This window comes from Gambusia affinis, linkage group LG21 (assembly GCF_019740435.1).
Source record: "Gambusia affinis linkage group LG21, SWU_Gaff_1.0, whole genome shotgun sequence".
Taxonomy (NCBI): domain Eukaryota; kingdom Metazoa; phylum Chordata; class Actinopteri; order Cyprinodontiformes; family Poeciliidae; genus Gambusia; species Gambusia affinis.
Window position 1 is genome coordinate 18,661,036 of NC_057888.1, and position 13,509 is coordinate 18,674,544.

General features: G+C 43.9%; 2 protein-coding genes across 2 annotated transcripts; one reads left to right on the forward strand and one right to left on the reverse strand.

Moving 5' to 3' along the window:
* The first annotated feature begins 579 nt into the window (after positions 1–579).
* fzd8a (frizzled class receptor 8a) lies at positions 580–4,155 on the forward strand. Its single transcript, XM_044104860.1, has one exon. The coding sequence runs from the start codon at positions 1,192–1,194 to the stop codon at positions 2,926–2,928; it is 1,737 nt and encodes a 578-aa protein (XP_043960795.1). The 5' UTR covers positions 580–1,191; the 3' UTR covers positions 2,929–4,155.
* A 6,801-nt stretch (positions 4,156–10,956) lies between these two features.
* Positions 10,957–12,438, reverse strand: LOC122824677 (gap junction delta-4 protein). Its single transcript, XM_044105539.1, has 3 exons — positions 12,301–12,438; positions 11,385–12,167; positions 10,957–11,294 (listed from the first exon to the last, which is right to left on the reverse strand). The coding sequence occupies exons 1-3, from the start codon at positions 12,362–12,364 to the stop codon at positions 10,957–10,959; spliced, it is 1,185 nt and encodes a 394-aa protein (XP_043961474.1). The 5' UTR covers positions 12,365–12,438.
* Between the last annotated feature and the right edge of the window lie 1,071 nt (positions 12,439–13,509).

Consider the following 13,509-nt stretch of genomic DNA (forward strand, 5'->3'; position numbering starts at 1 on the left):
GGTTTACAACTATGAAACAGCCAGGAAATTGTTAATTGTAAACAAGACTTGTTATTAGACTTCTTAGAGAATGGCATTGTTCTCAGCACTTTTCCTTAATGAATTAAAGGGGCAGTATTATGTAAAACATTTTGAGCTTTACGTCATGTTATATGATGTTACTCCATCATCAATAACATGTCAAGTGTTGCCTAGATTTTTTTTCATGCATGCTGGAGAAATCCTTTAATCTCCTGTGACTCAGTTCCTTCAAACTAGTGGCAATAGCAATTAGCAAACACCTGACGGAACTGAATATCTGCTGGGCTTATCATTTGAGCTCTTTCTGAGTGCAACGCTGGTAAGAACAGTTAAAGACTTAACTTATTTAATTTTGCTATAAAATTACACAATACCACTCCTTTAATAAGAAAGTATTTCATAATTTTAGCCATATATATAGCTATATATTTTTCATCACTATACAGGAAATGAAAATAAATAGCTGTGAATGACGTGTATGTTTAGAAAACGCTTATTTAAACAGAATATATTCTTCTCAGCAGATGTATGGGAGTAGAGCTGAAATTGTGTATCATTACGGCTTGAGTATGTAAACAGTGAGTGACTGGAGGGGAAGCTCCGCCTCTGCCACTCTGTGATTCGCCGAGTCGCGCTGGGGGGCGTGTCCAGCCAGGCTCCCGTATAAAATGAGTGACGCTCCGTCGTGGAGCTCATGATTTGTATGGAAGCGCCGCGCGACGTTGTGGTGGGGGGAGCAGACTGAATGCAGTCATCGTGATTTTGGACGGGAAGAAAAGGAGGCCGCCTCATTTCTGTTTTACGTCGTCCGGACAGCCGCGCGCCCTGGTTGCTGTGGGGGTTTTTTCTCTCTCTCTCTCCCTTATCTCTTTTTTTTTATTTTATTTTTTTGGAGGACTGACTGGATACTGACAGCAGCTGCTGTGGAGCTGAAATCTCATCTCAGCCATCTTTGACTACCCCCCCCCCCCCCCTCTCTCTCTCTCTCTCCCTCCTCCTCCTCCTCCTCCTGCTGCTGCTCCTCCTCGGCTCAAAGTAAACACGGCTTGCACGTCGCGTGCAACTCCATGCAGGATCCCGAGGCAGGCGAGATGGGCTCGGCGCGCGACATCTGACCCGATCCGCTCCCATCCGAGCCGCACAGGGGAGGGGACGCGACTCGCCGGAGTCATGGACCTGCTCGGGATCTACCTGCTCCTCTGCCTCGCTCTCCTTCCCCGATCCAGCGGCACCGCGGCCAAGGAAATCACCTGCCAGGAAATAGTCGTGCCCCTGTGCAAGGGGATCGGCTATAACTACACCTACATGCCCAATCAGTTCAACCACGACACGCAGGACGAGGCCGGTCTGGAGGTGCACCAGTTCTGGCCTCTGGTGGAGATCCAGTGCTCGCCGGACCTGAAGTTCTTCCTCTGCAGCATGTACACCCCGATCTGCCTGGAGGACTACAAAAAGCCCCTTCCGCCGTGCCGGAGCGTGTGCGAGAGAGCCCGCGCCGGCTGCGCTCCGCTCATGAGGCAGTACGGCTTCCCCTGGCCGGACAGGATGAAGTGCGACCTGCTGCCGGTGCAGGGGAACCCGGACACCTTGTGCATGGACTACAACCGGACGGACTCCACCACAGTCTCTCCCGTGCTGTCGAAGCCCACCAACCACCCGGGGAAAGGGTCTAGCCCGGCTAAAAGCAAGCCCGGCAGACTCGGGAAGTACAAGCCGCCCAACGCTCCGTGCGAGCCGGGCTGCAAGTGTCTGGAGCCCATGGTGCCGGTTAACACCGACCGCCACCCACTGTACAACCGAGTCAAAACCGGCCAGATCACCAACTGCGCCATGCCGTGCCACAACCCCTACTTTACGCACGACGAGCGGGCGTTCACCGCCTTCTGGATCGGACTCTGGTCCGTGTTGTGCTTCGTGTCGACTTTCGCCACCGTGGCCACGTTCCTCATCGACATGGAGCGCTTCAAGTACCCGGAGAGGCCGATCATCTTCCTGTCCGCCTGCTATATGTTCGTGTCGGTGGGCTACATCGTCCGGCTGATCGCGGGGCACGAGAAGGTGGCGTGCAACCGGGAGTTCGAGCTGGAGCACATCCACTACCAGACCACCGGCCCCGCGCTCTGCACCGTCGTCTTCCTGCTCATCTACTTCTTCGGCATGGCCAGCTCCATCTGGTGGGTCATCCTGACCCTCACCTGGTTCCTCGCGGCCGGGATGAAGTGGGGCAACGAGGCGATTGCCAGCTACTCCCAGTACTTTCACCTGGCCGCCTGGCTCATCCCCAGCATGAAGTCCATCGCGGTGCTGGCGCTCAGCTCCGTGGACGGAGATTCCGTGGCCGGGATCTGCTACGTCGGGAACCAGAACTTGGACAACCTGCGCGGTTTCGTCCTGGCGCCTTTGGTGATTTATTTATTCATCGGGACCATGTTCCTCCTGGCCGGATTCGTGTCGCTGTTCCGGATCCGCAGCGTCATCAAGCAAGGCGGCACCAAGACCGACAAGCTGGAGAAGCTGATGATCCGGATCGGGATCTTCACGGTGCTCTACACGGTGCCGGCGACCGTGATCGTTGCCTGCTACTTTTACGAGCAGCACAATCGGCAGAGCTGGGAGATTACACACAACTGTTCCAACTGCCTGCTGGAGCGGGACCGCCGCAGCCCGGACTACGCGGTGTTCATGCTCAAGTACTTCATGTGCCTTCTGGTTGGCATCACGTCCGGCGTGTGGATCTGGTCCGGGAAGACCGTGGACACCTGGAGGACTTTCTGCACCCGCTGCTGCTGGGGCAGCAAGGGCACGGGGGGCTCCATGTACAGCGACGTCAGCACAGGACTGACGTGGAGGTCGGGCACGGCCAGCTCCGTATCCTGCCCCAAGCAGATGCCGCTGTCCCAGGTCTGAATCTGGAAAGGGGGGGATGTTGGGGTAGAACGGTGAGAGGTTTGGGGGGTGTAAAAGCAGCTTATAGAGGACTGCTAATTGTTTGGGAGATAACCCATCACATGGGGTTCTGAAACAATTTGCATTGTAATGAACTGCTGCTGAGCTGTACCTGGCATTCACACCAAGCTAATTCCCTTCTGTTTATATGTATTAGACAGGGCCGGTCCAAGGTTATGTGAGGCCCAAGGTAGAATTTCATTTCAAGGGTGAAGATGGGGTGCGGGGGTGGGGCTCCATCACATTTATCACAACTGTTATGCACTTGAGTGAGTTGGAGGACTTGGGGTAAAGTTTAAAGTTTCGATCCCAAACTATAAAGAAAAGTTGACGTACGGATGAAAAGTCACAGAAAGGATGAAGTTGCAGAAATTAATCGAAATATGAAACTTGTTAAATTGTTAAAGTGTTTGTAAGCTGGTTCTGTGTGTAGTCAAGTGCTCTTTGGGGGAGGTGCAGTGGTCCTAGATTGCATATACCTTGGGTCGGCTCTGGTAGAGGTACAGACTGAGAAAACTGGGCATTACTTATTGAGTGTAAGCAATTTTTTTTACAACAATTTTATCTACTTTCTGGCAGATAAAAATGCAGAATTCAATCACACAGAGAGAGAGAGAGAGAGAGATGAGAAAGGTGGGGAGGGGGGTAAATTAAAGCCTTAATGTGCCCAAGTATTTTTTTTTTTTACGGGTCCTTCATTTTGTAATTTCAAATGTATTTATATAAAGCTAATGTAAAATACAACTGTGTATATTTGTGTATAAAGGAAACCTTTATAAGATATTGTAAATGTGTACAAAGTGTAGAGATGCCTCTTGTTTTTTTTTGTTTGTTTTTTTTCCTGACAAAGCAAATATGACTTTTATTTTGACAATAAAACATTGGATAAATGTCAGGCTTGCGCTGTTTTTCCCACAGTACTGGAGCTAATTGCTGACGTTTTGAGCATTAAGCATTAAGTTTTGTTTTCCTAAAAAGGAATGTAAAGAAGCAAATTACAACATTCATATATTCGACTTACATGCAAAAGTTTTAAGGGTGACAGTTAAGAGGTCGAACTTTATGGCGTTCTACATTCCAACATCCATGGCTGATTTTTGGTTTGCGTCCCTAAAAGGGCTACAACTTCTTCGTAAAACGTCTTAAATCCCAAAGTTATCGGTGGTCCTCCCCCCGCCCCATTAACCCAGAACTTTTAGGAACCCTCTGAATCCCGCGCTGCTTTGCAGGAGTATTTGATGGTCACCCCTTGTCCAGGGTGGCAGCTTCCTGGGAGCTAAAGAAAAGGGAAGCCCTTTCTAACCATCAGAGGCCTGTAATTAGAGGCAGGGGTTGAGTTGGAGCATCTCCATAATTGTTAAAAGTCCTCTTCACATGCTTGCTGAAGCCTGCTTTCTTAATTTAGTAAAGGAGGGAGGGAGTTGGGTGAATGGTGGTGGGTGGCAGAGGGTGGGGGGGGGTATAAATGCAGGGAACGGACCCTTTTCATCTGCAGAAACTTTGATCTTTCTTTTCTGTAACAGCCTGGAATAAAGGTGGAGAGCATTAGAAGTGTCTGTCTGATGTAGCCCAAGGTTCCCCCTAAACGTCCCCATTTGGACGCTTTGATGGACGTCTTACAATTGAGAGCGTTTTTTTTTTGTTTTTTTTTTTTGTCTTGTTTTGGGTTTTTTTTTGTTGTTTTTCGAAACCCCTTCTTCTTTTTTCCAGAGAGGGGAGGTATTTGTGGGAGCTGAAACCTGCCAGAGCCCCTGCTTCTTGTGTCGTTTTCCTTACAGCGGCTCAATTGAAACATCTTCTCTCTCTCTCGGCTCAAGCTGTGTCAGTGAGTGCAGGGGCCTTGACATGAATGATGCTGAAATAGCAAAGAAAGCCCCACAGGTGGTCTGTTCACATGATCTCACATCTTTAGGGGCCCTTAATCAAGGCTCTTTTTTTTATTTGTGCTACAAATGTATCTGGTTTGGTCCCAATTAACCCAATGTGCTGGCATGGGATGATACACTGTAACCCCACGGAGCATTGCCTTTGATTTGCCGCTTGGTGGTTTGGGGCTTCGCTGTGACTCGGTTCCTTTACAATCGCACGGTGAATTCAACTTCCATTGGGTTCAGCACAGATGTGCATCTGTTTGCAGCATAAATCAGCCGTGTAAACCTTACAGAAACAACATCAGGCAAGAAATACTTCTCTAGTGCACAAAAGGGCTAGCAAAAAGAGTTTTGTACAGAAAACTAACAGGTTGGAGTAATTTTACTCATCTTTTGTGGATTTCTTTAAAACTTGTGGTTCTTTGTTTTTTTTTTGTTTGGTTCTCCTTTTTCTCCAAGTGTAACAACTCTGGAACAAATGTGTGTCTCCATCTAGTGGTGAAACCAGCACAGCGCAGCCTTTTCTACAGAAAGTCCGATTCAAACTTGTCAGTTAACCGAAATTTTGCCTTACCAGTTAAAGTGAAGATAATCTAAACTAATCAGAATGACTTGAGGTTGCATGATACTAAGTCAGGCAACTGTAAATATCTAATAAACATTTCCTTAAAAAAGTTTCCAAATTAACTTATTGGAACTCTTGGTTTAAAAAAATGAATAAATAAATAAAATTGAAAATATGTCAAAACAAAAAATAAAAATAAAAATTGTTGATACAGGAAAACTATCTCAAACTGAAAAATCTGGAAAATCCAATCTCTAGTTTGAGTAAAGTCAACATTCTTACACAGAAGATAGACGTTTATAGGTGCGCCTACCATACTTTGATAACATATTAACATAATTTTGTGCGTTTTTCCCAAATAAAGTGCAAAAACATATCATTTAAGGTGAAATCAAAATAAAATTTCATTAGAGGGAGAGAGGTGAGTAACTGCAATGCAAAAATAAATAACTGAAATCCGATTCTGATACTGACTTCGTTATCGATATTTTTGGATCTTGTGATGCGGCCACCCCCATCTTGTAGTGTTTTGACTTCCTTCAATCCGAGTTCCCTCTTCCCTCTGAGATGAAATCAGACACAGGTGGATTTCGTTTTAAAAATTTCAGATCACCAAATAAGTTTGAAAAGTATTTATTATTGTCCATCCATTGCACCGTTATATAACACTCTATTGAGGTAAATATCAGCAGAATATATTAAGGTTTATGGTTGTCATGCGAGTAGTTTCCATGGCGTGGATAATTTAGGCAAATTTGTGTTAAAATGAGTAAGTGAAAGTGAAATACTCCTGTATACAAAGAGCATGGAACTCATTTAGTTCAGTGTAGGTCTTTTTAAACTCTTACTCCATATTATTGCTCCCTTCTTAGCATTAGAGATACCAGATGTTGGTGGATAAAATGGCCGTCGTTTAAAGCGCTGTCAGGACAAAACGTTATAGTTCCTGAGCGACGTGTCGCGTGAGTCATCCGAGATAATCTGGAAACCGATTAAAACCGATCCAAACAGAACATCCAGAACATAAAGCGTGATTAATCCTGCGTATAGGTCATGGTGTTTTTTTTTTGTTTGTTTTTTTTTCTTTAAATATATATATATATATAAAATAGGATCATTTTGGGAGTGAGCGCTGATTAAATAAGTGGCGCGCTCTCTGTGGTTTAGTTACAGTGCACCCCTGCTGCTGCCTCATCCAGCTCAAGAACCCGCTCCTCCACCGCATCCACCAAAACCCCAGCAGGAGTGGAACACAGTGTCCCTTTGGTTTCCCCTCTGACTGACTGACGTGGACATAAAAGCGGGGAGTTGTGAGCTGACTGCTTTCATCCGGCTGTTCTCCCAGATTCGGCCCGGTACGGACGTTCTGAGCGAACCTCCAACCCAACAAAACAGCCCCGCTTGCGCAATGTGATGGATATGATGTCACAGGGATGGTAATGGATGAAAACTGAACAATCTAGCGTGATGAATGATCAGTGATGTAGGTTTTTTTTTTTTTAACACTACATTTAAACGTTTTTGTTTCAGTCTTCAGAGCCATATAACCTGGCTGTTCTCACTAATAAAAGGACTTTGATACATATTACTATATAACTTTCAGTACTATTACTATCTGGTGTTGTTACGGAACTAATCCACGTGGATGTGTGTGTTTTTTTGTGTGTGGTCACTCAGACAACTATGGCCGTAGTGTAAAGCACTGACAGGTGGGTGTGACTAGAAAAGCTCCAGGTAAATTCTGTGTATTAGTGCACAATGGGTCCCACTTCATAAATATAAGGGGTGCTAGATGTAAAATTTGAATGCAAAAGATGTAGCAGAAAGTTTTTCAATATTTAGATTTACATTTAGGTTTAGCAATTTTTAGATTGAAAATTTAGATTTAGATTTGAGCATTTAGACAGCAATTTCATATTTACAATCAACATTTAGATATAGAACTTATAGATTTAACATTTAGAGATACATTTAGCATGTTTAATGTTTAAATTTAGATGTAATATTTAGATTTGCTAATAGCTTGTCAACGACTGTTTTTATTTAGACATTTCCCTTTAAAATGTTATTAACGTGAGTTAAATGATAACATTTTTTGCATTCAAATGTTCCTCTTGGCACCCCATAGGCTACTAAAAGTGTTTTGTTAGGTTACATTGTATGTAACTAAATGGGGATGTACTGCCAGATCCTGACACACGGGGGAGCCATCAACCTGGTACAGGACATAAACATGGACTCCTGTACGGACATGAATGTCCCATATATTGCTGTATTCGTAATGATTTACTTAAATTGTCCCTACTCCAAGCAGTGATTAAATGTCAATACGCAACTTTTATATATATATATATATATATATATATATATATATATATATATATATATATATATAAAAGTAAGTCAAAAATTGAGCATACAAGTTGAATTCTTTAGGAATTTTCTGTAATCAAAACAGGGTGAAAATTATACATACGCGTTCAAATTCACACACAAGCCCCAGCTGCACGTTGTTAAATGTCCTAGCTTCTCTCACAGGCGTGTGCAACTACGGAGCCCTCGAGGGGACATGAGGAAAAAAAAATTCTTTTGCGTTCCCTCGCAATACTTTTGCGTCACCTCGCAAAAGCTTTTGGATTCCCACGCAATACATTTTACATTCCCTCCCTTGCACTGAGAAACTGTTCATTTTGGAGCAGCACTCAAGACAAGACAAACCCACGAAACAGGTAAATTATCTTAATCCACCATAAATACTGTATACTTACCAATATTTATGTATCTAGCTTCATTTGTGACAACTATGTCAAATATGAATCGTGTCCGTTGGAAGAAAAGGTAGTTCAGACATCCATTCGCTTGCTTAAAGAAAAGAGTGACAAGGCAATGTTATTTTCGTTAACGATGGCGATAACTAAATTATTTTGTTGATGACCAATTTTTTTAATGACAATAACTAGACTATGCAACTTAATCAGGCTAAAGTACTACTGCAGGGGGTGGGCAACTCCAGGCCTCAAGGGCCGGAGTCCTGCAACTTTTAGATGTGTCTCCACTTCCACACACCTGAGTCAAACAATAAGGTCATTAGCTGAACTCTGAAGAACTTAAATTCACTTAGGAGGTGATTCAGCTGTTTTGATTCAAGTGTGTTGGACTAGGGAGACGTAAAGAGCTGTTGGACACTGACCCTCGAGGATCAGGATTGCTCACCCCTGAATTAGACCATCACCAACCGCATTCCATACCAGTAGCTGGCAGTAATGCTACTAAAGGTTTGTTGCCAACCGCCAATAAAACCAAGAAGAAGAAGAAGCAGAACAAACTGGTTGATCAGAAGGGGGCAGCAACACTTTTAAGCCACATTTTATAGAATCCAGTAACATCGATGGTCACCTAACTCACCAGCATATAATATATATATTATATAAGTAACTTCACTTCAGCTTTAAAAAAAAAGAGGAAAGTTTTCATAAAACACAACAGAAGATTTTATTGGATAAAAATATGAAAAAATATCCTTTTTCATCATCACTTTTCAAACACTAGCAGCCTTTTAAGCCCTTTTACTTTTACTTTAGTAGTCAGTAAAAAGCAACTTTAAAAGAAGTTGCATTTAAATCTCTTATTAACCCTAGTTACAGCAGAAAATTAAACGAATGAAAAAAGAAACACACATCATGTCTTACTGTTCTCTTCCTCACAGTACCAGCCTGCTGATTTTTAGGGCGGGGGGGAATAAAACATGAGGCTGCGGTCATCATTCTTTGTCATCAGAATATCAAAACATCCTGGTGTTGGGAGAAGCAGCGAATACACAACTTGATTGAAAACTAACACCTACAAGTGGTGTAAAATCCAAATGGATAATACTGAAGTGTGTGATTGTAAGGTGTCAAAATCCAGAAAGTTTAAGATGTGTGGAAATTTTTTGCAACCTATCGTACCATCAAGAGTAGAATATGCACTGGCACAGCATCACAAAAATCTATGTGAAGAGCGTATAAAATCTCAAATGGTTTTAGTTTTTTTTTTCTTTTTTCTTTTAGCACAAGAATTTTAGCACGTAAGAATTTCATCGGAGAATTTAATTTAGATTAAATGCCAGCCCAGCTGCACAATGAAAGCATACACCAAAGACACTTGGTGGAAGAATAAAAAAAAACAAAAAAACTCTTGCATGCTTTTGTCTGTGGTTGAAAAAAAAAGGAAAAGCCATTTCACAGTCAGTGTGGAGTTTTCTTTACGAATCCAAAATATGAGTCAGGGAGCTTTTGTTGTCCTCTTCAAATAGACCAAAGAAGAAGATCAAGAGCTATCTCTTTACACAAAGATAAGCCCCTCAGCTCTACAGCAGCTCAGTCATATCGATGACTCATTTCAATCATTTTGTGTAAATCGTTTAAAGTGTTTTCAATGGCTGCGTAAACACAGCGACACATCATCCTGTCCTTAACGGGCGAGTGTCACATTAATTTCGGCTTTGATCAAGGTGAAACTAAAACCACAGCCGAAGCAGAGCGCAGAGATCCTGCGGGGGCAAGAGCTAACACTCCTCTATTTCCAGTGTGGAAGTGTGCTGATGTTTGTGGACCTCTTGATCCCTTGGAGGCCCTGAAATAGAGTGACAAGCTGTCGCCGTAAATGCTGGGCCCCCTTACGGGGGAGCATAATTACTTAGTGATCCTATGTCAGCTTTTAGGGGCCTTCGTAGTGTCCTTCACTTTGCAGGAGGAATCTCTTTCCATCTATGGGCCGGGTGACGGCATTGCCTCTCGTTTTAGTTGAACCGTCTGACCTGGTCCAGTGGACTTTGACCTCACTGATCCATGCTCAAAAGCAGGGCTATCTATGTTGGGAGTCATATGAAGGGATTTGAGAGGGGGCAGCAAACAGAGTCCAGGTCAAGACTCGGCCTTGTTGTGGAGAGTGTTGGGGGTAAAATCTGTATGGAAACAAACAGGTGGGCTGCATTCTTTTAGGGTGTTTTTAAAAAAAAAAAAAAAATTAATACCACCCCCCCAAGAACGACGCTTGCTCAAGGACGCCTTATTCAAAACTCTTCTGTCTTTGATTCAGGAGGTAGGACGATTTTTGTCATAGCATCACAGAGCACCTGCCCTAAGAGAGAGGGCAAATAATAAAAATGCAACAAAATGGATTATAATTAGAGCGGCACTAAAAAAGTAAATAAAAAATTTCCAACTTGATCACCCCTAACCAGTGTCCAGGCAGCTAGAAAAGGAAAGATAAATGTTTCCCCCAATCAGTAAACACATCATGCATAGCAACTATCAGGTCATACAAGTGCTGAAATTCTTTTATAGGTGCTATAAAGTAATTTTGTACTTTTCAGTTTACAACTGTCTTGTTTGGAGTGCAGAAAGCAGCAGCCCATTCTGATGGGTGCATCTCTAATTGTGATGTGTTGTGTCTGATGTTTATGTCTCCATTTCAGATTGTCAAACCAAGCAGCAGCCTGGGTTTAAAGGGGAAAAAAGAGGTAGACACATTACTGTAGTACGGGGAACTACAGCAACGTGTGCCTAAAGCTCACACCCACTCTGATCTTTTCTCCTGACCGCCTTCACCGCTTTGAGGCTCAATACCGTTTCCAAGTTCAAACAGTGAATACTGACCCACTCTCCGGGTACAGACTGAAGTTGTCATGGAAACATCTTTAACCGGTGCTACTGATTCCCCAGAGGGTTGTTTGAGGTCCAGCCTGGGTGGAGGTGGAGGTTTAAGTTTGTTGCGTTTGCTGACTCTAATGGGTCTTGGCGTCGCTATGGTCTCCTGGGGGCAGAGGGCGACCTCGCTGCCATTCCTGTCTAGAACCTCCTCTTGGGAGATTAAGATGTCACTGTTACCACCGTTGCAGCATGGAGGCTCTGAAGAGCACGGGTGCACGCAATGCCCCAGGGTGGACGCCTTCGGATCTGAATGAAATTTTCCACCACTCCCGTGCCTCTTCCTGGAACTTTCCATTTTCTCGGATTGGGCCTCTATATCTTGTTGAGTAGTGGATGTGCTAGGATCTCTGCAAGTGGATGCCACACCAGCAGAGAGGAAGCAGCGCTCCTCTTCAAATATTTTCTCAACCATCATCTTCCTCTTGCTGTTTTGCTTCAGTGATCGTTTGACGGCCCAAATGAAATCCAGAATATCGAGGAAAAGGGACAGAGCGGCCACAGAGAGCATGAAGTTGAGCATTACCGTCTTCTCAGTGGGCCTGGAGATGTAGCAGTCCACCTGGGTGGTGCACGGAGCATGCTGGCACAGGAATCTCCTGGGGATGTAGAACCCGAACATGTAATAATGAGCGGCCCCAAAGCCGGCTTCCAACAGCGTCCGGAACAGCAGATGGAGGATGTAGGCCCCCGTGAAGCACCGCAACCCCCCTCTCTGCTCAACCGCCACTGGCACCTTGTTCACACACGTCTTGTTGAACTGCTCCTTGTGGACCTTGAACAGTTGAAAAGCTTTGGCATGTCCGGTTGCGTTCAGAGCCACGGAGAGAGCGTTGGACACCTTGTGGATGACGTAGATGACAAAGATGACGTAAGGCAGACACAAGGTGACGAGCTGCACCAGCCAGAAACGGAATAGGGAGACGGGCGAGAAAAGATCATAGCAGACGTTTGCACAACCGGGTTGGATGGTGTTACAGACAAATCTCTCCTGTTCGTCCTGGTACAGAGGGTATCCGGCAAAGAGGAGGATCAGGACCCGGAGGAAGATCATTACAATGAACCACACCTTTCCTGTGAAATAAGTAAATCAAACACTAATGTGAGAAGAAACAACCTTTGAACATGGTTACGTTGACATTACTTTATTTAAGCCTAAAACATCCAGATTGTTCAAGCGATATAAAGACAAGAGAAATCAACTTACCCATCAAAGTGATGCTGTGACTGACAGAGATAAAGAGGACCTCAGAGACACTTGATTCTACCATGGTTACTCAGCCTAATGCTCTCAAAATAAAGTTGAAAAAGTCCTGCAGGTGACACTTCACTCTACATTTTTCAACTCATCCATCTTCCGCCTCTACCATTTCTGCCAAAGGTCAGCTGGAGCGTGTGCTCAGTCCTTAAGGTTGAAATCCTTCCTGACCGACTCCAACAAACCAACAGTTTGACAGACCAAATGACGTGCTCCGACTTCTTCATCTGCCCTTTACAGCCAACCGCCTGTCGCCAGAAAACAGAAGACAGGAGCACGCTCTATTGTCGGTCTATTCTTAACACGTTTGCAGAAGCATGTTGCCATCCTGGCATCGCAGAGATATTTTTGTGCTGTTGGCTCATTCTTACAACAAGCCTCTTGGTTTACTCACTCCAAATTGGACTGGTCCTGAGTTTTTGCGGACAATGACAAGCACGCTCACATAGACTCCTTCATAATCCTAGAGGAACTTGCTGCAACATAGATCAGTCACAGAACATACAGGAATGCGGACTTTGGAATCTCGCTCATGAAATAAAACCAGGTTTTAAATTGTTGTTTCCCCTCAAGTGAGACTGGTTTATGGGGGAAGAAGAATTAAAGCTGCTTCTTGGAGGTTGCACAGGAAATTAAAGTTTAATTAATTATTAATCAGATGACAGACGGGAGCTTATTTTAAGACCACTGTTTACTTTACTAAAGACAGAATCAGAAACAATAGAGATCTCACAATTTAAAACTCAATGGTGGGAGAATTTGAGTTTTCCTAAAACTGACAAACTTATGTAAAAATTATTTTATGAGATACCTTATTGAATAAATATATGATTAACAAATCAGACAAACTTCCATTTTTAGAGTCTCTCATAAGGCAGAGATGTCTCTCCAGAAGTTAACCACACTTCTACTGTGTGTGTATGTTGCTGCAGGTATGAGACGCATCTCACAGGCTTTAATTATTAAAGCTCTGTGGATTATTCCACTCGCAGTTGTGAGTAAGGATCAGCGCAGCTTATTTGAATTCAGTTCGACTAACATTTTCACTCAGTTTGCACAGTGGCAGCCTGGGACTTTAAAACTATAACTGACGTGAAACAATGCGAGATTAATGATGTCTTGGTGGATTTCATCATTTTAAAACGGATTCCACTGATC